Source organism: Schistocerca nitens, chromosome 2, assembly GCF_023898315.1.
Source record: "Schistocerca nitens isolate TAMUIC-IGC-003100 chromosome 2, iqSchNite1.1, whole genome shotgun sequence".
In the NCBI taxonomy this organism is placed as follows: domain Eukaryota; kingdom Metazoa; phylum Arthropoda; class Insecta; order Orthoptera; family Acrididae; genus Schistocerca; species Schistocerca nitens.
In genome coordinates, this window is record NC_064615.1 from 141,966,552 (window position 1) to 141,992,122 (window position 25,571).

The following is a 25,571-nucleotide window of genomic DNA, read 5'->3' on the forward strand; positions in this document are numbered from 1 at the left end:
GTAACCAGGTTAGGTGGCGCGAAACAGGAGGCCTGAAAAAAAAAAAAACATTTGCACCCATTGTTGCTTAGGATCTCTTTCAGATATCGTCGAGTGGTTTTGAACAGTCCTTAGTGATTCCACCCTGTATACCAGAGCAAAACTTGCTGTCGCACTGCGCTTCAAAGCCATGCGATCACGTTCAATGATGCTGCTAGCCCACAATGTCCTTAGAGTAGGGTTGAACAGTCCGAGGGTGTAGGCAGTGTCAAAGGTTATCGAGAACTTCATCCTGTTACTCTTCACGCTGTAAAATGTCATTTTCAACCTCGAAAGGTATGGGATTCACCGTCACAAGGGAGGAGGTTGTTTCATTGAGGCTTCTATGCCACCCACTAAGGCCTTTTCGTGTTGGATCTGAGCGGCAGTGTGTCTGCAATGTTTTCCCCGGCCGCCCATGAAAGATAGCGTGAACTGAACGCTCGGCGTTAGCGTTTTGACGTCTTGAGCAGTGGTGTCAAAAGAAGGGTTTAAATGTGTGTAAGACGTGACGCGTCCACGGTGAAGTTGAGCAGAACTGTGATGGAATTTGGTGCCAATGTAACGTCATTAATCCACGTTATACTCCGTATGAATGTCTGAGCTCTGACATTTTTCTCGTATGTAGTGACGCCTTGTTGTTTCAAGGGCACATCGTAGGGCACCATGCTTTTGTACCACTATTAGACGAAGGCTGTACCCGCTTTTGAGACAAATTTCAAACTTATGCTTCGCGGGGTTTCAAAATGTGACCGTTTAATTATGTTGCGCAGTTTACGAGTGCATCAAATATTTCGACAACTTGGTTAGACGAGATTCATGAGACGAAAGATTTGGGCGAGACTGTCTTCGAGTGCGCAGTGTGGTGTATATATATTTCAGGTAACTGTATTTTCTACTTAATGGAGGAGTACACCGAACATAATATAGAGGAAAGGAGTCTGGTGATTAACCCCACATCTGGAAGACGTACATCTGTACCAAGGGGTAAAAGAGACCTGGACGAAATGTGCTCACGCAGTATGCTAAACCACAGACTAGGAATTACCAGATTAAACATGCTCACGCTGAAGCATACTTTGTAAGGCACTCCGTACGATATTAATTCTTATGACCCATGACCCTTACAATCATAAAAGAAAGCGTTGTTAGCACAAACAGAACCAGAACAAAAATCACTAGTCATCTTCGGCAAACTTTGGAGGGAAGAAAAATAACGCCAAAGTTTCTACCGGAATTGAGAGAAGAAACCACCTCAGTCATATTTATAGCTGAACAAAAGTTGGTGTTCTCCTTTCAAGACGAGAGAGGTATTGAACATCTGCAGCGCTCAGAGCTAAAACATCTCTTTCGCACAGTATTACACGGATATATATGCAAGCGGCTGGGCATTCATTGCTAGACAACAATTATACCTTCGAGTAACAGAAATGACATCGACGATTTTCCATCAAATAAAAAAAATGAAGAGTTAGTTAAAACAGTTACAGAGTCATCCAGGTATAAATAGGCTAGTTTCGATGGCTTAGTAACAGAATTTCCTGTGATTTTCTGGGACGTCGAAGGAGGCGTTAATGCGGAAGTACAATAATATAATAACGGATATGTAACATTCATCTCAGTTCTCGGAGGGGCTGCCAGTTTTAAAACCGAAAATACCGCATTGTAAAACCGTGAACTAATACAAGCCTATCACATCTCTTACCTCGGATTTGAGACAGCTGTCTCGGATCGTTAACTGAAAGACAATTCAACTTTTGAGCAGAATAACGTACGACATGAGCGTAATTCCACGGATATCATGACAAATGCTCTACACGAATTCAAAGACATCATAACCCTTTCATGACCACGAATATGCAGTTTGCCTTTTTGGATTCAAAAAAAGCGTTTGAGTGAGTAAACCACAAATTTTTGGGACGAACAAGGCGAAAAATGGATTTCTGTGCGACTTTGTTAAGAGGTCGTACAAAAATGCACATTTAAAATTAACTGACAGCCGTTCCGATAAATCGATCTGTACGCCAACGATGGCTCTCTTTTGAAGTCAGATGCAATAAGCGCAGAACTGTTACGAAGTATTACTACGCACGATTAAACGGCAACTACACCTGTATCGTAAAAACCGTATGTCTCACTCGCTTACATCAACGTCATAATTAGCACGAAGAAAGAAGCGCCACGAAAAATAATCACCAACTACATTCCCATTAAAGGATCCGGACTGAATGAGAATAAATCGAAGATCATGCTAGTGGGTCCGAATTATGACACAAAATAAATAACCTGGTTACACAGAGTGGATAAAATGAGACAGCTAGTAATGTTTCTAAAGCCGCACCCACGGGATCACAGAGTTAATATAATTCGAGCAACATGCAGAAATATAAACACAGTACTTTCGATCGAGTAGAAAGGACGCTATTCACTGACAGATAGTGCTTAGTGAGATGTTTCGTATCGCCGCGTTAATACCGATCCAAAAGAATACAGCTGTATAGATGATAATCACTGTATACTGATTTGTCTGGTGAAAAACTGTCTTTATGGCCCCAATTTACAATTATAGCTTTGTCATGCACTGGCCGGGGTTAGTTACCAAATAGGTTAAATCACAATACACTATTTTGTATATTAACCGAACCAGTAAGATAATGCACGCAGTTCACAGCACGATAATGAAAATGATACTCAGTAGATTGGGGACGACAGGAAATATTGCTCCAACAGATATCGGTACGATAACTGTGAAAGGCGTGGTAGTGTTATTTTGAACTAAGCAGCGTGAAACACCGGAGGACCTCAACACCAGAAATATTTACGAGTATTTGAGAATAAGAGAAAAATTCAAATCAGACTGAAGGTACACTACTGGCCATTAAAGTCGCTACACCAAGAAGAAATGCAGATGATAAACGGGTATTCATTGGACAAATATATTATACTAGAACTGACATGGGATTACATTTTCATGCAATTTGGATGCATAGATCCTGAGAAATCAGTTCCCAGAACAACCACCTCTGGCCGTAATAACGGCCTTGATACCCCTGGGCATTGAGGCAAACAGAGCTTGGATGGCGTGTACAGGTACAGCTGCAATGCAGCTTCAACACGATACCACAGTTCATCAAGAATAGTGACTATCGTGTTATGACGAGCCAGTTGTTCGGCCAGCATTGACCAGACGTTTTCAATTGGTGAGAGATCTGGAGAATGTGTTGGCCAGGGCAGCAGTCGGATATTTTCTGCATCCAGAAAGGCCCGTACAGGACCTGCAACATGCGGTCGTGCATTATACTGCTGAAATGTAGGATTTCGCAGGGATCGAATGAAGGGTAGAGCCACGGGTCGTAACACTTCTGAAATGTAACGGCCGGCCGCGGTGGTCTAGCGGTTCTGACGCTGCAGTCCGGAACCGCGGGACTGCTACGGTCGCAGGTTCGAATCCTGCCTCGGGCATGGGTGTGTGTGATGTGGTGGTGGTGGTGGTTAGTGTTTAACGTCCCGTCGACAACGAGGTCATTAGAGACGGAGCGTAAGCTCGGGTTAAGAAAGGATTGGGAAGGAAATCGGCCGTGCCCTTTCAAAGGAACCATCCCGGCATTTGCCTGAAACGATTTAGGGAAATCACGGAAAACCTAAATGAGGATGGCCGGAGACGGGATTGAACCGTCGTCCTCCCGAATGCGAGTCCAGTGTGCTAACCACTGCGCCACCTCGCTCGGTAGGTGTGTGATGTCCTTAGGTTAGTTAGGTTTAAGTAGTTCTAAGTTCTAGGGGACTTATGACCTAAGATGTTGAGTCCCATAGTGCTCAGAGCCATTTGAACCATTTGAAATGTAACGCCCACTGTTCAAAGGGCAGTCAGTGCGAACTAGAGGTGACCGAGACGTGTAACCAATGGCACCCGATACCATCACGCCGGGTGATACGCCAGTATGGCGATGACGAATACACGCTTCGAATGTGCGTTCACTGCGATGTCGCCAGACACGGATGCGACCATCATGATGCTGTAAACAGAACCTGGATTTATCCGAAAAAATGACGTTTTGCCATTCGTGCACCCAGGTGCGTCGTTGATTACACCATCTCAGGCGCTCCTGTCTGTGATGCAGCATCAAGGGTAACCGCAGGCATGGTCTCCGAGCTGATAGTCCATGCTGCTGTAAACGTCGTCGAACTGGCGTGCAGATGGTTGTTGTCTTGCAAACGTCCCCATCTGTTGACTCAGGGATCGAGACGTGGCTTCACGATCCGTTACAGCCATGTGGATAAGATGCCTGTCATCTCGACTGCTAGTGATACGAGGCCGTTGGGATCCAGCACGGCGTTCCGTATTACCCTCCTGAACCCACCGATTCCATATTCTGTTAACAGTCATTGGATCTCGACGAACGCGAGCAGCAATGTCGCGATACGATAAACCGCATTCGCGATTGGCTACAATCCAACCTTTATCAAAGTCGGAAACCTGATGGTACGCATTTCTCCTCCTTACACGAGGCATCACAACAACGTTTCACCAGGCAACGCCGGTCAACTGTTGTTTGTGTATGAGAAATCGGTTGGAAACTTTCCTCATGTCAGCACGTTGAAGGTGTCGCCACCGGCGCCAACCTTGTATGAATGCTCTGGAAAGCTAATCATTTGCATATCGTAGCATGTTCTTCCTGTCGATTAAATTTCGCGTCTGTAGAACGTTATCTTCGTTGTGTGGCAATTTTAATAGCCAGTAGTGTAATTACACTAGTATAAACTGGCAGAATGTCTGGATAAATATTAGCGATCTCAAACCAGTACAAAAATAATTTTCGTAAGACATGATGGAGTTAAAAATAAGATATCAAAGAGTAGAAAAATTTCGTGACTTGAACGTAAGGAATACCCCTTACTAGAGACAATGCAGAACAGTTCAAACCTTGGATAATAATACCGAACTGGGCAAGGATGAAACTTGCGACGATTATCAGTAATATTAAGTGACATAACCAATTTCCTAAGGCTAAGGTAAGAATTACGCATAGGTTCTAGAAAATTATATATTTTTATAATTTCAAGAATTTTGTACGTAATTCTCTACCTTAACGACAAACGACAAATGATTAACACATTGTTCATATCACCGTGGGCGAGACTGAAAGCTTAGTATGCTTCCTGAAAATTATATATTTTTATAATTTAAAACAAAAAACTTCTACAGTATAGAAATATGTTAAATTTGTAGCGTATGAAATCCGCATCCTAATGCACTACTGTTTCAAGAATTTAGTACGTAATTCTCTACTTTAACTACAAATGATTAGCAGATTGTATATATCACCGTGGGAGAGATTGAAAACTTAGTATGCCCTAAGGTTAATGAATTTTTACAACCTTCGTAGATGCTTTTGTTATAAATAGACATAAAGGCTTGTAGACAGAGCACCACAGGTGTGAATAACCATCTAGGTGATTAAGAAGCCGCTTCAGCGGTTTATAATCTTTTTATCATCGGACCTCAACCGGTTTCGTGGCACTGAAAACCACATCATGAGGTGAAATCTGCGTAATAATGAATGATGAAAGAGTAACAGTTCTAAAATACCACTATCATGAAAAATTTTGAAGAACGTTTAAAAACACTAAAACAGAAAAAAATATATTGAATCAAAATCGGGTGGAGATAGGGATCGATTACAAAATGGATGGTGGAGCCTAAACACACTACATCACGGCAATCCATTGGCAGTCTCCGCCGACTATTTTGGACTTGGACCCCTACGTCCGGCTGATTTTCATTCACTGACGTAACACCATTTAGTGGTTTATTAGCTTGGCCTGATAACGAATATTGGCTTCTATGTTCCGAGATACTTAATTCTTATGACAGTTGTGTAACAACAATATTCTGTGTTTTACGCGTATTTAAAATTTCTTTAAATTTTTTCATGTTAAAGGATATTTTAGGATCTGTTACGCTTTCGTGATTCATTATTATGCAAGTGCCACCTGACGATGTGGTTTTCAGTGCCACGAAACCGATTAAGATCTGATAATAAAGTGATTAAATACAACTGAAGTGTCTTCTTAATCCCCAAGATATAAACAGATGTAAGCTCACAGGATTCACCGGGTGGTGTTATTTGGATAAAATAATTTTGGGTATTTGGCCGACGAGCGACTTGCTACTGTCTTCTTCAGGGCGGTTCACGAGTATACAGCGGTGAACTGCCCTGGAGAACGACCACAGCAAGTCGCTCGAAAAGTCTGCAATTTTAAACAGAAAATTTTGTCAAAATGTGTCTTAATTTTATGTACAAGATAGTGTCAGTTCTTCGCTAAGAAACAAGCTTTTTTCTTTTCTTTTTTTGTTTCTTTTGAAGAAGTAAGATTTTATCGCTTTTTAAGTAGCAAGTTCACAATTGCTTGAAGAAACAAAGTGTTAATTTTTTAAGGAAGCACGATTTTGGTTTCGAAGGAACTGAGAGTTTAGTATTTAGAAGAAAAGATTTTCGTTTTCTGAAGTAACAAGATTTAATTTAGGATTTGGAAAAAAAGAAGATTTATGAAACTTGTAACAATAAAGATTTTACTATTCCCACTTAAGGAATTTGACTTCTGGAAAAGATTTTTCACATAAACACATCCGAGCCGCTTGCACTGATACTATACCATGTCAGTACCTCATTAATGATTTCTTCCTCATACCTCATTAATGATTTCTTCCTCATCGAGTCAATCTGTAGCTCTCACTTCAGTGCGTTAGATTCGTTTCAAAAAGTGTTATGATTAACCCTTGCAATACCATGGCGGTGTGGGGGTGGGAGGGGGGGAGGGGGAGGGGGAGGGGGAGGGAAGAGGAATGCTTCATGCTCACTTTTTGAAAATATTGTAATCGAGTCAGTTATTTTAGATTTTAGAGCTTTGAAAGACAGGTTTGTTGTTTCTAACGTATTCTTCTACTTCGTTCGATAAATGTTTTAAATTTTCCAGTTAAAGTTAACCTAAAAATTTAAGCCTCATTGGCAGATGTCACATCCTCCAATGAACGTCATATTCAATAGCGTCCGGTTTAGGACTTCAATGAAACGTTAATATATCTTTTTTAATTTTTTTACATTTTTTTCTTCATTGGACATAAAGTACCTCCCCCAACCCCGTCGGGTTTAGGGCTTCAATGAAACATCAATATATCTTAAAAAGTATATTGTGAGTAAAGTCAAGAAAACTCAACGAAATTTGCACTGTCTGAACTTTTTTAGGGTGAGCATAGTAAGCCCCCTCAACCCTCCCTTGGTAGGGCACATTACTTAAAACGTGTTGACGTTACTAACAGGGTGCTGAATGATATTTTCATGTTCTGCACCCTAATAACACATCAGCACCCCCTTAAAAAGTGTATTGTTAATTTAATCAACAACAAAAAACAAATTTAATTTTTTTACCTTTTTTTCTTCATTGGACATAAAGTAACTCCCCCAAACCCATCCTTCCCCTGATAATGGACCTTATTACAGATGCGTTGGTATTGTGAAGGTTAGGCTTTGCATTGAACTGTAGTCCTTTGGAGGTGTTGTCGAGTGTGTGTGCTGTCGGCAGCTGCTGCCGGGCTGCGGTGGCGGCGGGCGTTGGGGGCGGCGAGGCGGGCTCGGGAGGCGGTGCCGGCGCGAGCCGTGCTCTGCGTGGTGGGCTTCTTCGGCTTCTTCACCAACTACATGCTGCGCGTCGCCATCAACATCGCCATCGTGGCCATGGTGCAGCCCCCCGACCTCAACGAGACGCTGCAGCAGGCCGGCGGCGGAGACAACGCCAGCGCGCCCCTCGGCGAATGCTACGCGGGGGCGGAAGATGACGGCGCGGCAGCCAATCTCACTGCCGGGGGCGACTTCGATGCCTTCAACAGAACTGCCTTCTGGGACGAGGTGCGCGCAACCCTTCCTATATAGGTGTTCATAAGTTTTGAATCCCTTCTTTTAGCTGATGAGTGACACCAGTAAACCCCCGATTCCTTAAAGAACAGAAATCCCGTGTAAAGAATGTGGCAGAAAAACGGGCCGATGTTGATATGGTGAAAGAGGGTGTAATGGTACTTGAATTACGTAACCATTACGGCACCTCACCTCAACCTCTCGATACCAGCAATATTCTACTGTGTTTCTGTAAAGTAGTTAACATATTTCTGAGACAACATTCAGATTTGATTTCATTAATGTAGAGGTACTTTGATACATCGATATGTTTACATTGCAATGATATTCTTATGTGAATTCTTTCTTTTGTCACTATGATCTTTGACGTACTTGCAACTCTGATTTTTGGGCGCGAAAGCGATTATCGAGGAGTCAAGTCTTGGTCGTCATGTTGAAAAGACGCAAATTGTGGTCAGTTTATGAAATGTGAACTTTAACAATGAGGAAGATATTTTCAAGTATGTTTTATATTGTGAAGTGATGTATTGTGAGTTACGTGATATTGCAACAAAAGTAATAAAAAAGAAGTGTAACTTAAATTCGGAGTGCTGATTACTATTTTATATCACCATCGTATTAACTTGCAAAAGTTTAATCTTCAATAATGGTTTATGAAACACATGTATAAAACTTTTGAATATCGCAGAATAACACCTAGGCCTCTTTGCATCCGAGATTGGAATCATCACTACCTAGATTTTCGACGATTGAGCCATGGTTTCACAACGAGCCCAGCGTGGGAAACACGAAATGATGAGTGCCTAGTTTATCCATTATTTCATGAAATGACTTTATTAACTGTGCTCTAATGACACCTGCCACATAATATAACTTTGTTGTTGTCCGAAAATGCAGTATTTAGCAGAGTGAGCAACACCACAATCATAATTAATTTTTGACCTTTGTTGAGGTAGGGTTGTTTGAAGGGCGAGGATTATATTGTAAGGCATTTTCACTCATAACAACGGATCCCTTCCATACTACCATTTCAAACACGTTCCTGTTTGTTATTTTGACACTCAGACACTCACGTTATGTTTAAGCAATTGTGTAGGAATGTTCCTAATTTCTGAACGATTGGTGTCTTTCAGTTCCGCAGTTGTGTGTAAACATCTAGCATACACTTGTGTTTCAGGAATCCTCAGAGGAAGTAATCACAGACTGATACCTCGGGATATCTGGGATGCCACAAAATGTCCAACGTTAGTTAGTTAGCTAGTTAGTTAGTCAGTTACATGTTCCACATATCGTTTTGCACGATACATCGTAATGATGTGGAACGAGTCATTTTACATTCATATCGCAAAGTAACGTCTACATACGGCTACATTCTGTTCATTTCTAAGTTTTTTCATATTTACAAAAAGTAAAGGAACACTGGATATACAGATGTGAGTTACTAATTCCTACCCACCACCTTCTACACAATACAGTAATACAGTAATAGAATTTCTTCTACGGAACAGAAGGACTTGTCAAAGAGAAACTTTCTCAGTTCGTTATCAAATTTTGCTTCGCTGGCTGTCAGACAGTTTATATCACTTTATCACTGGGCATCGTGTAAAACAGAAGTGGTTTCAGGCGTTCACCAAGGTAGTGTTATAGGCCCTTTACTGTGCCTTATCTATATAAACGATTTGGGAGACAATCTGAGCAGCCGTCTTCGGTTGTTTGCAGATGACGCTGTCCTTTATCGACTAATAAAGTCATCAGAAGGTCAAAACAAACTACAAAACGATTTAGAAAAAAATATCTGAATGGTGCGAAAAGTGGGAGTTGACCCTAAATAACGAAAAGTGTGAGGTCATCCACATGAGTGCTAAAAGGAACTCGTTAAACTTCGGTTACACGATAAATCAGTCTAATCTAAAAGCCGTAAATTCAACTAAATACCTAGGTATTATAATTACGAACAACTTAAATTGGAAAGAACACAGAAAATGTTGTGGAGAAGGCTAACCAACGGCTGCGTTTTATTGTCAGGACACTTAGAAAATGTAACAGACCTACTACACTGCCTACACTACGCTTGTCCGTCCTCTATTAGAATACTGCTGCGCGGTGTGGGATCCTTACTAGGTAGGACTGACTGAGTACATCGAAAAAGTTCAAAGAAAAGCAGCACGTTTCGTATTATCGCGAAATATGGGAGAGAATGTCACAGAAATAATACAGAATTTGGGCTGGAAATCATTAAAAGAAAAGCGTATTTCGTTGCGACGGAATCTTCTCACGAAATTCCAGTCACCAACTTTCTCCTCCGAATGCGAAAATAGTTTTTTGACACCGACCTACATAGGGTGGAACGATCACCACGATAAAATAAGGGAAATCAGAGCTCGTACGGAAAGATATAGGTGTTCATTCTTTCCGCACGCTATGCGAAATTGGAATAATGGAGAATTGTAAAGGTGATTCGATGAACCATCTGTCAGGCACTTGAATGTAATTTGCAGAGTATCCATGTAGATTTAGATGTAGATGAAGTGATCAAAAACTGTTGTTGGAGCGTTTGTGCTAAAGACAACCTTAATGTAGGGTAATGAATGTCAATTTTCCTTCTGGTATTGTAATTATGTACCTCATTGTTGCTTTTGAACAGCTCAGTAAGCATTAAGCAGAAGAGGAATGGACACCCCTAACAAGAATTTTGAAAGAAAAGTATAGAAACAAGGAAGCTAATTGCGAGGAACCCATGTCTAACAGAAGATCGACGAAAGGAAGAAGTACAAATAATCTTCAGGGAAATTCAGGAATACAGATATCTAACTTACTTAGAAATGAAATAAATAGGAAGCTAAGGAAACATGGCTGCATGGAAAATGTAATGAAATCGAAAAAGAAATGAAGGACTCACTTCGTCTATAAAAAAATCAAAACAATCTTTTGCGAAATTAAAAGCAAGGGCGGTAAAATTAAAAGTACAATGGGAATTCCAAACATGGCTGCATGGAAAATGTAATGAAATCGAAAAAGAAATGAAGGACTGACTCCGTCTATAAAAAAATCAAAACAATCTTTTGCGAAATTAAAAGCAAGGGCTGTAAAATTAAAAGTGCAATGGGAATTCCAATGTTAAATGTAGAGGAGAGATATTAAAGGTGGGAAGAGTACATTGAAGGCCTCTATGAGAGACTTGTCTGTACAGAAGTCGACTGGGAAGGTTTAGGTGATCCAGTATTACAATCAGAATTGGAAAAATCTTTGGACGACCTATGATCAAATAAGACAGAAGGGATAGATAACATTCCAAAGGAATTCCTGAAATCATTGGGGGAAACGGTAACAAAACGACAATTCACCTATGTGTGTAGAATGTATGAGAGTGGCAATATACCATCAGATTTTCGGAAAAACTTATCCACGCAATCCCAAAGACTGCAACAGCCGGCAAGTGCGAAAATTATCGCACATTCAGATTAACAGCTCATGCATCAAAGTTGCTGACAAGAATAATATACAGAAGAGTGGAAAAGACAATTGAGGATTTGTGAGTTGAGGATCAGTTTGGCTTTCAGAGAGTCTGTTCTGAGGTTGCATTTCATAATGGAAGCAAGACTGAAGAAAAACCAAGACTCATTCATAGAATTTGTGGACCCAGGAAAACCGTTCGACAATGTAAAATGTTGCAAGATATTCGAAATTCTAAAATGGTTCAAATGGCTCTGAGCACTATGGGACTTAACTTCTGAAGTCATCAGTCCCCTAGAACTTAGAACTACTTAAACCTAACTAACCTAAGGACATCACACACATCCATGCCCGAGGCAGGATTCGAACCTGCGAAATTCTAAGAAAAAGGAGGTAAGCTGTAGGGAAAGACGGATAAATGTACAAGAACTAAAAGGAAACTGTAGGAATAGAAGACCAAGAAGGATGTGCTCGCATTAGAAAGGGTATAAGGCAGGGATATAGTTTTTCAGAACTACAGTACAATATACAGGGTGAGTCACCTAACGTTACCGCTGGATATATTTCGTAAACCACATCAAATACTGACGAACCGATTCCACAGACCGAACGTGAGGAGAGGGGCTAGTGTAATTGGTTAATACAAACCATACAAAAATGCACGGAAGTATGTATTTTAACACAAACCTACGTTTTTTTAAATGGAACCCCGTTATTTTTGTTAGCACATCTGAACATATAAAAAATACGTAATCAGTGCCGTTTGTTGCATTGTAAAATGTTAATTACATCCGGAGATATTGTAACCTAAAGTTGACGCTTGAGTACCAATCCTCCGCTGATCGATCGTGTGTATCGGAGAGCACTGCAACATACATCGCGTTTCTACAGAATGATCTGCCAACGTTGCTCGAACATGTCCTACTGGAAACGCGTCGACGTATGTGGTATCAGCATGATGGTGCACCTGCACATTCCGCAATTAACACTAGGCTGACGTAGGGATCCAAAGGGAACGGTGGTGGACTTTAGGTACAGAAAAGACCGGAACAGCACATTACGTCCACATGCTAACACCTTTTTATTCGTCTTTTTCACTGACGCACATGTACATTACCATGAGGGGTGAGGTACACGTACACACGTGGTTTCCGTTTTCAATTACGGAGTGGAATAGTGTGTGTCCCGACATGTCAGGCCAATAGATGTTCAATGTGGTGGCCATCATTTGCTGCACACAATTGCAATCTCTGGCGTAATGAATGTCGTACACGCCGCAGTACATCTGGTGTAATGTCACCGCAGGCTGCCACAATACGTTGTTTCATATCCTCTGGGGTTGTAGGCACATCACGGTACACATTCTTCTTTAACGTACCCCACAGAAAGAAGTCCAGAGGTGTAAGATCAGGAGAACGGGCTGGCCAATTTATGCGTCCTCCACGTCCTATGAAACGTCCGTCGAACATCCTGTCACGGGTCAGCCTAGTGTTAATTGCGGAATGTGCAGGTGCACCATCATGCTGATACCACATACGTCGACGCGTTTCCGGTAGGACATGTTCGAGCAACGTTGGCAGATCATTCTGTAGAAACGCGATGTATGTTGCAGTGCTCTCCGATACACACGATCGAACAGCGGAGTAGTGGTACTTAAGCGTCAACTTTATGTTACAATATCTCCGGCTGTAATTAACATTTTACAATGCAACAAACGGCACTGATTACGTATTTATTAATATATGTTCAGATGTGCTAACAAAACTAACGGGGTTCCATTTAAAAAAACGTAGGTTTGTGTTAAAAAACATACTTCCGTGCATTTTTGTATGGTTTGTATTAACCAATTACACTAGCCCCTCTCCTCACGTTCGGTCTGTGGAATCGGTTCGTCAGTATTTGATGTGGTTTACGAAATATATCCAGCGGTAGCGTTAGGTGACTCACCCTGTATACATCGTAGAAAAAATAACGAAAATAAGAGAAATGATCAAGAGTGGGATTAAAATTCAAGCTGAAAGGATATCAGTGATAACATTCGTAGATGACATCGCTATTCTCATTAAAAGTGATGAAGAATTACAGGATTTGCTGAATGGAATGAACATTCTAATAAGTGCAGAACATAGATTGAGAGTAAATCTAACAAAGACGAAAATCATGAGAAGTAGAAGAAATGAGAACAGGGAGAAACTTTACATCAGGAATGGGGATTCAGAAACTGAAGAGAGACCTTGTAGATGTTACAAACAGCTTCTTTATTAGTTTACAGGAAACCGGCAGTTACAATAGGGATAACAAGAAATTAACTCCGCCTCTTCAACGATTCTAAATAAATACAAATCTGAGGTATAGACTCCACGTAACTTCCGCAAGTCGGAACTAAAACCAGAAAAACTAGCACCCAAAGAACTGTTTCCTGCCTAGCTTCTCGGCACGACTCAGTCTTCTGCGATGGCACAAGAACTTGGCTGATCGACTGCAAACAGTCGGCGCATCACTCGGTAAACTCTCGCCTAGGGGAACTGTCCGCTATGGTTGTAGGGTTGGCTTAAACAGCCACTCTTCAGGAAGAGACGTGCTGCGCCCAGTCACTTGTGACCGGATGGAGAAGTGGTTTCGTGCTGTGGCAAACGAGCCTGGCGAGGTACCCGACGGTCCGTATCTCACGGTGCGCCACCTGTCAGACTGGCTTTATACTTGATGTTCCGGCGTGGCTGCTATGGAGCATACTCGCGTGACTACTTTGACAGAGGCGTCGTAACTGTCGTGAGGGTTGCGGCTCTCTTCCCTGGTTACAACAGTAGCAGTCATCTCCCAGACCGTTTCGTCGAGGCGACGGCGGGTCCCAGAGGCCTCGGAGATTTTTGAATCTTCGCTGTCTTGGGGGAAAGGGGGCGGGATCAGGACCAGTCGACGTGGGATGAGAGTTTCGCCGACCCGCCTCAGTCCGCTGCAGGTCTTGGGCTGATGCAATGGCAGGTGGTGGGAAAAGCGTCTCATTCCGGGTGTCTGGAACTAAACGATGTGTTAGTGTACCCGTCGGAGGTTCAGACCCATGTCTTGCCCGGACTTGATGACACGTCGATGGCAACCACATCCTCGTAGCAGCTGGACTTCGACCATTTTCAGCCTGATCAAATGGTTGAGGAAGGTGGGCTTCCACTGTTCATGACGTCGTTCATACGTCTGCACCTACACGGGATCCTGTGGAGATAAATGACACCATCTGTTAGTCTTTGATAGAGAGCGATTGTTCTGGGGTACACCAGGGATAATTGTAATCTGTGCTGGCGGTCATCCCAATTAATTTTTCCATTTGGGTCTTGAAGGTGCATTCCAAACGTTCAGCCAGCACACCCTCGATACCACTAAAGAATCCTGCTATTTGTTAGTAATTGAGGAGAGCCTCTGTTGATTTTAAAGCTTGTTTAGTGGCTTGCAGAAACTGCTGGTTACAGTGGCGATAACAAGAAATTAGCTGCATCTCCTCAGTGGTGCTATCTAAATACAGTTCTGAGATACGGACTCTAACTAACTGCCGGGAGCTGGAACTAATACCGTAAAGATTAGCACTCGCAAAACTGTTGCATGCTACAAAGCCTTAACTGCTCGACGTGATGCAGTCTTCTCCGCTGGCACAACAACGAGAGCTTGAGTGATGGGCTGCAAGCAGTCGGCGTATGACTCGGGTAGCTCTTGCCTACGGGAACTGTCCGCAGTGGTCCCTGGGTTAGTCACTAACGACTGGATGGAGCGGCGATTTTGTAGTGCGGTCTGCGGCCTCTTGCTGATGCTTCACGAGGTACCGGGTCGTCCGCATCTCTCGGTGTGCATTCTATCGGTCTGGGTCTATACTCGATGTTCCCGCGTGGCTGCTACGGAGCGCGCTAGCGTCGCCTACTATGACCGGCGCATGGTAACTGTCGTGAGGGTTGATGAAGGTAGCTGAAGGAATTCTGCTACCTAGGCAGTAAAATAAACTGTAATGGTCGGAGCAAGAGGACATAAAAAGGAGGCTAGTACTAGCAAAGAGGACATTCCTGGCCAAGAGAAGTCTCCTAGTAACAAACATAGGCCTTAATTTGAGGAAGAAACTTCTCAGAATGTACGTTTGAACATAGGATTGTACGGCAGTGAAACATGGACTGTGAGAAAACCAGAGCAGAAGGGAATCTAAGCATCTGAGATGTGATGCTAGAACAGAATGTGGGTAATTAGGTTTGATAGCGTAAGGAAGGGGTGGTTCTCCGCAGAATCGGAGAAAAAGGGAATATGTGGAAAACACTGAAAAGCAGAAGAGACAGAATGATACAACATCTCTTAAGACTTTAGGGAATAGCTTCCATGATACTAGAGAGAACTATAGAGAATAAAAATTGCAGTGGAAAACAGAGATTGGAACTGGAATACATCCAGCAAATAATTGAGGATTTATGTTGAAATTGCCACTATTGAGATGTAAAGGTTGGCACAGGAGAGAAATTTGTGGCGGGCCGTATCAAACTAGTCAAATGACTGACAGCAAATAATCTGGCTTCTATTTCACATAACTCTGGAAACAATACATCTTCGTACGTCAAAACATGTGATGCATTGTTTTACTGGTGAGTTTCCGGGAAACTCATGTCTGGAGCATTTGTTTTCACCGTATTCTTCCAACGAATCATATTTGTAGTGTTATTTCTATTTTCACGACAACACAAGTCGGCTTTATAATGCAATGAGCTGAAGTCGACCATTCACTTTCCCTTAATTTTATCGCATTGCAGCGCTACGCCTAGATGTTTAATCGACTTGAGTGTGTCAAGTAATACACCTCTAGTACTGTTTTCGTACGTTAGAGAACAGTTTTTTCTACTCTTTTGCACTGACTCTCACTTTTTTTACATTTAGACTAATCTGCTATTCATCACACCAAATAGAAATTCCACCTTAGTCATCGTGTATCCTCTTTCAGGCGGTCAGCGACGACGGTTTCCCGCAGTTACCTGCAAACTGTCACAGTTCGCTGCTCACCCTATTCGTCGGATCGTAAATGTACAGTCATTGGCCTGCAAGACTTAGGGACGAAAGTAACTTTCGTATGATGAGTCACAGCCAAGTAACATAACTCGATGAAACTTGCTCTGATCTCACATAGAAAGAACTACTGTATCATAGTGCAGAGGTAACTGACAGAAATACGCAGTGAGACGAACAGAAATGACACTTTTATTCAATGACAATAATGACACCGAACCCACTGCGACTCGTGATGGTCCCCTGGAAATTCCAAAAGACAGTACATTGTCTATAATAGGGACTGTCATCAACACGGACAGCAATGCATGGTTTGTAACGTGCTCAATGCTGGCCACGGGGATGGTAGAGAGTCGTTGAGATAGGTCGTTCCATTCCTCCACCAGCGCGTACGTCTCTCAATGCGTTGCAGACGTGGTCGATGGGTTTTAAGTTGGGGAAATGGGCAGGCGAGTCAAATGGGTGAACATCCTTTCGTTCCAAGAGTTCCTTCACCTTCGTAGTTCGGTTCGATGACGGCATTGTCATTCATAAAAATGATGTGAGAGCCGAATGCACCTCTGAAAAGACGCACATGGGGAAAGAGTACAATGTCACGATAACGTTGAAAGGTGAGTGTTCAAGGAGCTGAAGGTCTGTACGTCCACACAACATGGTACCTTGTCGTACCTAGATTACCAAACCGAACATGACCGAAAAAATTCATAGATGTATTACGTGTTCCCATCTCTCCCCATATGAAGGTACGTCCAGCGTTGTCGAACGTGACTGTTTTGGTGTTCCAGGCGATTTGTTGGGAGGGGGGGGGGGAGGGGGGGGAAAGGCATAATGTTGCATGGGCGCTCTGTCCTCCAAACGCTCTGTCCTCACTTATCAACGTTATTGTGGTACTGTACTCCCGCTCCACTTGCGTCGTTTCAGGTGTGTATTCGGCCCTGACTTCATTTTTATAGATACCAAAGCACGAACATATCGAACAGCGCAGATGGAGGAGGTCTTGAAACAAGAGGGCATTCAGCGAATGTCTATTCAGCGAATGGACTGCCCTGACGTAACTCCATCGAGCATGTTTGGGATGAATTGGGGAGACGTACTCCAGCACTTCCGCATACACCAGCGATCATGCGGCATTTGTCAATCGCGCTGGTGGCGGAACTGAAAGCCCCACCACAGGAACTACTTACCAACCTTGTGGCCAGCGTGAGAGCGTATTGCAAAGTATTTCTGTCTGTGGTAATCACACATCCTATTAAAAACCGTATCCTGCCGTTTGTAATGTCCAGATGATCAACATGATCTCTAATTATCTTTGCCGCGCGGGATTAGTTGAGCTGTCTGAGGCGCTGCAGTCATGGACTGTGCGGCTGGTCCCAGCGGAGGTTCGAGTCCTCCCTCGGGCATGGGTGTGTGTGTTTGTCCTTAGGATAATTTAGGTTAAGTAGTGTGTAAGCTTAGGGACTGATGACCTTAGCAGTTAAGTCCCATAAGATTTCACACACATCTGAACTTTTTTTTGTAATTATCTTTGAAAAAAGGTGCGTCAGGGAAGACGATAACATTTGATTTACAGCGATGTCTACGAACAGCTCTTGTACAGAATTCAGTCAGTTTTAGCAACCGACAACTGTAGACTCATAATCTCTTTGAAACTTCCTAGCAGACTGAAACTTTGTGCTAGACCGATGATCGAACCTGGAACCTAGTCTTTGGGGCAATGCTCTTATTGACTGATCTGTCCAGGTGCTACTCACAACCAGATCTCACAGTTCCACTTCCGCACATAATTCCAATCTGCCAAAATTTACAGACTGAAAGATTAATTTGGATGTAATCTCATGCTCTGTGACTGTAATGACTAACTCACTATATCCAGTTCTGTTCACCAAATAGAGTCATATCGACAATTGATGTAGCATATGAACAGGGCTCAATTAACAGGTAGATTTCTCCAAATTTTTGAGTGTTCACATTGATGACAACTTGAACTGGAAAAAGCATATTACTGAGCTTCTCAAACAACTAAGTTCAGCTTCTTTCACTCTTCGTATAATCGCTAGTCTTGGTAATAAACAGATCAGCCTCCTAACGTACTTTGCATATTTCCATTCAGTAATGTCTTATGGAATAGTTTTCTGGGGTAACTCACCACTCAGACATAAGGTATTGATTGCACAAAATAGAGCAGTGAGAATAATTAGTGGTGTTCACCCAGGACATCATGTAGGCACCTAGTCAACGAGTTAGGTATTTTAACTGCATATTCGCTAATGAAATTCGTTATAAATAATCCATCTCAATTCGAGAAGAACAGTGATGTTCATACGTACAACACTAAAGGGAAAAATGGCCATGCCTATCCGTTTTTGAAGCTGTCAGTTTCTCAAAAAGGAGTACATTATTCAGCAACAAAAATCTTTGATCATTTGCCCAACAACATAAAGTGTCTGGCAGGTAGCAGATCAAGTTTTAAATCTACCTTAAAATCATTTCTTTTGGACAGCTCCTTCTATTCCATGGACGAGTTTTTGTTTCAGAACTGGCAATAAATAAATAAATAAATAAATGTCTTGATTGGCGACTTCATGGAGTTTTGTGTACACCACGGCCAAATAGTGGATGGAATTGGAAGGAAAATCAGCATTGGCCGTATTTTGTTGTTTTATTGTCAGCAAAATCGATTTTCAGTCGCTTAGTGCCCATCCTCAATGCTGTAATGTACAATTAAAATTGGTAGGCCCTGGTATTAAGCTATAACCACAAGCTTAGAGCGATCACATAAATCAAGTTGATACCAGTGCCTACCAATTTTAATTGTATATTACAGCACTGAGGATGGTCACTAAGTGACTGAAAATCGATTTTATTGACAATAAAACATCAAAATACGGCCAATGGTGATTTTCCTTCCAAATAAATGTCTATCTCTAAATGTAGTTGCATGTGTAGAGCTAAAAATTTCAGTAATATTAATATTAACACTATTCATGTGTGTATATATATCTTGTAATCTGACTTGTTCCACATCATATCAATAAAATAATAATAAAAATGATCTACGAACATGACATAACTAAACTAAACTAAACATACAATGCTCCCTGAGTATTAATGACGTGCCGCTGTCGACAGGAACGCTTCCCGTGGACGATGGAGCAGCAGTCGCTGGCGCTGGGTGCCTTCTACTGGAGCTACGTAGTGGCACTGGTACCCGGCGGTCTGCTGGCGCAGCGTTTCGGCGCCAAGCGCGTCTTCGGGGGCGCCAACCTGCTGTGCGCATTCGCCTCGCTGCTCATACCTGTGGCGGCGCGCACGCATCTCTTCCTGCTGGTCGCCGTGCGCCTGGTGCAGGGCGCCGCCTCGGCAAGTATCCGCACCGCTCACACCAGCAGCTGTTTCTACACTGTTGCCAAAATGAAACTGGCCGAGAAAATATTTCAGGCACCTTGAGATAGGCAACCTCTAACTCAGGTGTGGTTGGTGTAGGTTGAGTTGCATAAGTTAAGACGCAGTAAATATTTTCTGGGCCACTTTTATTTTACCCGTACTGTTCAAAACATGATGTAAAATGTCGATATGGTCAACAGAAATAATCTGCACTGCTCACAAAGCGAGCGACAGTTTCTGTAAAGCATGATGTGAATGTTGATGAGGTCAACGGACATATTTTTTTTTCCTTTCTTTATTGACATTGGCCACTCTCCGCACAGCCATAAAGGGTATAAATATACAGAGTGCGCTCCAGGAGGAATGATCAAGGAGGAATGGTCAATATTCAGGGATATAACAGCAACGCCCATTAAAAGCAGAAAGCTTCGTGTGAACATATGCCCTATTACGAATGAGTTTAATGTACATCTACAGAGGGGTCCAAAAAATGTATCCACAGTTTAAAAGTCAGTAACTTGCAGACTAATTGACGGAGTTCTCACATTTTTGGTGAAAGTGTAGCTTAAACTCCGACTTAAAGATATCACTGTAGGTTCGAAATTGTCACCATTAACATCCACACACAAACGATGCCGCCGAACTGCAGCACGAACTACTGACTGCAACGTGTTCAGTTGGATATTTGCACATGAATGTACGATGGATTCTCTAAGTTCATCCGATGTGTGTGGCTTTTGTCGATAAACGGCGTCCTTTAGCGTTCCCCACAGGTAAAATTCCAGAGGAGTTAGGTCTGGGGAACGTGGTGGATACTCCACAGCACCTCTACGGCCTTCTTGGTAGATTTTCGTCGATATACGCCCTAACACGACTTTGGTAGTGGGCTCGGGCACCATCTTGTTGAAAGTAAACTCTTCCGTCTCCATACAAGTCTCGGATGGCAGGTAAAATGGATGTCTGAAGCTTCTGAAGGTACACCTCACCGGTAACTGTGCCGTCAAATAAGAATGGCCCAATCAAGCCCCGGTAAGACAACCCACACCACACATTTACTCCTGGCAAATTCACTGCTTCGTCTACATGGACGTTCAGATTTTCGGCGGCCCAGTAAATGCAATTGTGACGATTTACTGTACCATTGAGTTTGAACTGTACCTCATCAGACCACACAATCTTCTCTGCAAACTCTTCATCGTTGCACACCATGTTAGTAAAACACTCGCAGTACTCCATTCTACGATCTGGATCGTCCTCGTTCATTGCGTGTAGCAATCGTGTGATGTAGCACTTCCACTTCGCTGTCTTCAAATTTTGCCGAACACTTGAGCGACTCACTCCAGTTTCACGGGCACACTGTCTCACAGACTTCTGTGGTGAGCGAGTAAATTGTTGTAACACACGACGGGAGTTAGGTCCTCCAGATCGTTATTTGTGTAAATCTTTAACACAGCCTTCGGCTTAAAATTTGTCTTGAATGCGACGAAGCGTTAAACGAGTCGGTGGCTCTTTTTTATACTCATTTCGCCGTTGAACCTCATTAATGTTTTCGTACTTAAAATACCACTTCAAAACTGACTTCCTTTCATCGAATGTAAGCCTTTCGCCAGCCATGTTTACTCGAGTAACTAGGTGCAACTAAGAACGAAACACTATCTGGCGACTGTCATCTGACGAAACAAAACAAAGCAATACAACGCTTGTGTGGCGATTGCCGGAACTACAAACTATTACAGTACCAAAGATGAGACAACTCGGTCAGTTAGTTTGCCAGTTATGGACTTTTAAACAGTGGATACTTTTTTTTTGGACCCCTCTGTATTTTAGAGATAGTGATGCTCGCGCATATGTCTCACATAGCCATTGAACGCACGATTGTCCGCGATATGTTGTGGGTAAAATAGCGCGAGGGACTGACAGCGTAACAGAGAGAAGCAGCAGTTAATTGCGTTTGTACTCGCGTTGGGTAAAATGCCATATACGTATCCTAATGAGGAATATGAAGATACGGTGTACGTTTACGGCCTCTGCGATGGTAGTCCTCCGGCTGCTGTCAAAGAATATCGTCGGTGCTTTCCGACACGTCGAATTCCTGGTCGTACAATGTTTACCAGAGTTTCCAGAACATGGCGTGAAACATGTATTCTTCCAAGTTCCCATATTTCTTCTGAACTTGTAGTTACAAAACATGTGTCGGAAGAGCAGCACACTGTTTAAATAGTGCAGCATAGCCTTAATACCAGCGCGCGGCGACTTTCTGCACGTATCAGTACCCCACGAGCACGTGTATGGTGATCATTACATGCAGAATGCTTGTATCCATTTCACGTAGATCGTGTCCACAATCTTCTCATTGGCTAAAATGCCACACGACTTGAGTTCTGTAACTGGTTGAAAGACAATCGTCGTAAATAACAATGTATATTAAATATATTACGTGTCGCAAATCATTCGGAGTAGGGCGTATGTCCACAGAAGTTTTTTTTGCTTCAAATGCTCTTTTCGGTCATATCCCTGAATAGCGACCATTCCTTTTGCAACACCCTGTGTGACTGATACATTACACCATTTCAACTACTCATGAAGTAATTATAACGCAATAATGAAAAGAAGAAACCATAGGACCATACAAAATATCCACACGTAATGAACACAATGTATCTAGATAGTAAGATCGTTTTTCATTGGCGAACACCACACTTAATAATAGTTCAAATCTCTTTTGAGTTGAAAGCAACATCGCAGCCAATATGTAAAACATTCTCGGTTTTCTTACCGCTTCAGTTCGAGAATGTTTTACATATCAGTGCCGTCGCGAAAGACTTCTTTATCACCGCAGCCAGTGTTGGAAGAGGAACTTTTGAATTAACAAATCCTCTGAAAAAAAATTTTTCTTCTATTTTGTATCTGGTGCACGAGAACAGTTGATGGTTCACGTCTCCGTTTTGATTGCATGAATCATAAAATGGAGAATCCTTCACGCCGTTTGGAACAGAAGGGATGGAAATTTGCCATGATTTAAGTGCACGCGCCTAATCGTAGTTATGAATCGTCTTCTATTCCAATCGACAAATGAAGGAGATAATACTATTTAGGTTGCAATGGGGCATGATGCACTCTGTTTGAAATCTTGGTCGAATACCATTATCTCTGCCAGATGCTTCCCGCTTTTCCACTTATTAAACTGAAAGCTTCTTGGTAAGTAAGTCTATCATTTAGGACTTCGCCTATGTTCATTGTTCGCTTCGCTTCTACTATTTCATTATGAAAGATTCCACTGTGCCTTGGAATACAGAAGGAATTTGTTGCCGTTCTGGTTGCTTATTTGTAGCCGTTTCTATAATGTGCTTATAATTATAGGTGACACACTTGTATTCCTTTTCGGTTTCTTAAGGCTCTTCAGAATTCTTAGGGAATCGGTTAATGTCATCGTACTGCTTCGTGAGCGAAATCTTCCATATCTTACTGCTTCTCTAAATGCGGTGACTTCTGCATAGATGGTTGCCTCCGTACGTACGGAATATAGGGCTTAATAATTTCCTGCAGGGGTGTATATTGCACATCCTGTTTTGTCGCTGTTGATGGTCTTCGAACCGTTCGTAGAAATCTTCGTAGAATTGAGGAAGATGGTATTGAGCAAACCGTTGATTACAAACTTGGAGTTCGGAGAATCTTTGTAGTGCACGATATTATCGAAGATTATTTTATTTTATTCTCGGTAGCTGAATGCGGCTAGGAATTCTGGCAAGAGATTGTATTTAAGTAGTTATTTTCGTACGAAGTCCACCATCCAAGATATTTGCTAAATATTGGATTTCGTCTATTTCCAGTGAAAATTACATTTTTCAGTGTCTGGCCAATATTTCATTAATCCGTTGATAAAGGGTGTCTTATCTGTGAGATGTGTTTCTCAAGTTTTTCCTCTGGTTGCTCCCCTTCCTCACCAAGGACAGTATACGTACCTGTGGATGACGTGGTTCCATTGCATATTCGAATGGAGCTACAATGAAATATGTCCTGTTTCGATAGGGAATTTCTTGACCCATCGTGATAAAAGATGCATCTATAATCCAAGACTGATCTCAAGAAAGCTGAGCAGAGTTTTCGGGCGAACTCCCCACCATGTTGTGGCCGCATATCTTAGTGCATTCATCTGTACACAAGATGTATGAATGAAAAGTTCCTGTCACAATATTTTCGTGGTTTACTGAATTACACGACGCACTTCGCACCCAGTGGGACCAACGTCAGGTGCAAATCGTCTTAATACATAACGTACTTCTGCTCTTGAGAGAGATGAAATGTGTCTTTCTGTTACGAGATGGTTAGATGTTAGATGGTTAGATGTTAGTGAAAAACTTGCCGAAACATCAACGAAGAATATTTTTAATCTTTTAACGCCAGCAGACCTTGGTTTGTCCTTTCTGTCATCGGACAACACGTCACTTAAGGTGCACATTTGTTAATACATTTTAAAAACACTTCATAGATTTGCGATGTGAGTGACGTGAAGTGCGGTGACAGAAAGGATAAACCAACGCCTGATGGCGTTAAAAGGTTGGAAATGTTCTTCGTTGATTGTTCGGTAAATTTTACTTTGTTTGATTTTTCGACTGTTCCTCATCATATTTTCCGCAGTTTCTTTACGAAATACAAAACCTAACATATAAGATTCTGATAGCAGGAATGTACATTTCACCTCACCAAAAAGCAGAAGTAAATTATGTATTAAGACGATGGACCCACAGGAACCGCAATCATTCGAGTAATTCAATAAAACACGAAAAATTGTGACTGAAGGCGTTTCTATTCATACTTACTGTGTATTGTCTACAGTCAGGTTCACAGTTGCAAAAGATGGATGAAATTAAATTACATTTATCTTTGCTTCTATCTTACGTGAAATATCATTTACATGAGGTGTGCCCATGACAAAACTTTGCAGAGAATAATTTATCTGTCGCATCATTGTTATACAGCGTAAGAAAAGCGGTCGTATAACGACCTTAACCGACACCAACCAGAGACACGTGCCACTATTAATGACAGTCGGTTTCATACCAGATAGTGATTTGCTGCTGCCAGTGTTACAGGTCCATCTGAAGCAGTTTCCGAGCGAATATTGCGAAGGGTACGCCTTGAAATAGGCATTTGGAGTCGGGTATCACGCATAAGGCCATTGCTCATCGCTGCATATCTTCAATGGGCCAAACAACACAGAATCTGGACAATAGCTGACTGGAGGCATGTAGTGTGGTTGCGTCTTTCCCAAATTTCGAACCGTCGAGTTTCACGACGGACCAATGTAGCTTTTAACCTGTACAGTGTGGAAGATGTGGATGAGTCAGGGTGGTACTGTGCTATTTTGGGGGTGTTTTTTGGTACTATAATTTGGACTTTCCCTTTCAGGTTACCGCGAACGTGAAGCGGATGTTTATTTCAATATTGTTGGTGACCAGTTCTCGCCCTTTCTTTTGCATATTCTTGATTATCGGAATGGTGCGAAAAGTGGCAGTTGACCCTAAATAACGAAAAGTGTGAGGTCATCCACATGAGTGATAAAAGGAACTCGTTAAACTTCGGTTACACGATAAATCAGTCTAATCTAAGAGGCGTAAATTCAACTAAATACCTAGGTATTACAATTACGAACAACTTAAATTAGGAAGAACACATAGAAAATGTTGTGGGCAAGGCTAACCAAAGACTGCATTTTATTGGCAGAACACATAGAAAATGTAACAGAGCTACTAAGGAGACTGCCTACACTACGCTTGTCCG

At 42.2% G+C, this 25,571-nt stretch overlaps 1 protein-coding gene across 1 annotated transcript in view; it reads left to right on the top strand.

Annotated features, from left to right (window-relative positions):
- Nucleotides 1-25,571, top strand: part of LOC126234876 (sialin-like) — a 613,986-nt gene that overhangs the window by 414,612 nt on the left and 173,803 nt on the right. The window contains exons 4-5 of the mRNA XM_049943616.1: nucleotides 7,603-7,925; nucleotides 19,536-19,766. Of these exons, the coding sequence (XP_049799573.1) occupies nucleotides 7,603-7,925; nucleotides 19,536-19,766 (554 nt within the window). The remainder of the gene's footprint in view (nucleotides 1-7,602; nucleotides 7,926-19,535; nucleotides 19,767-25,571) is intronic.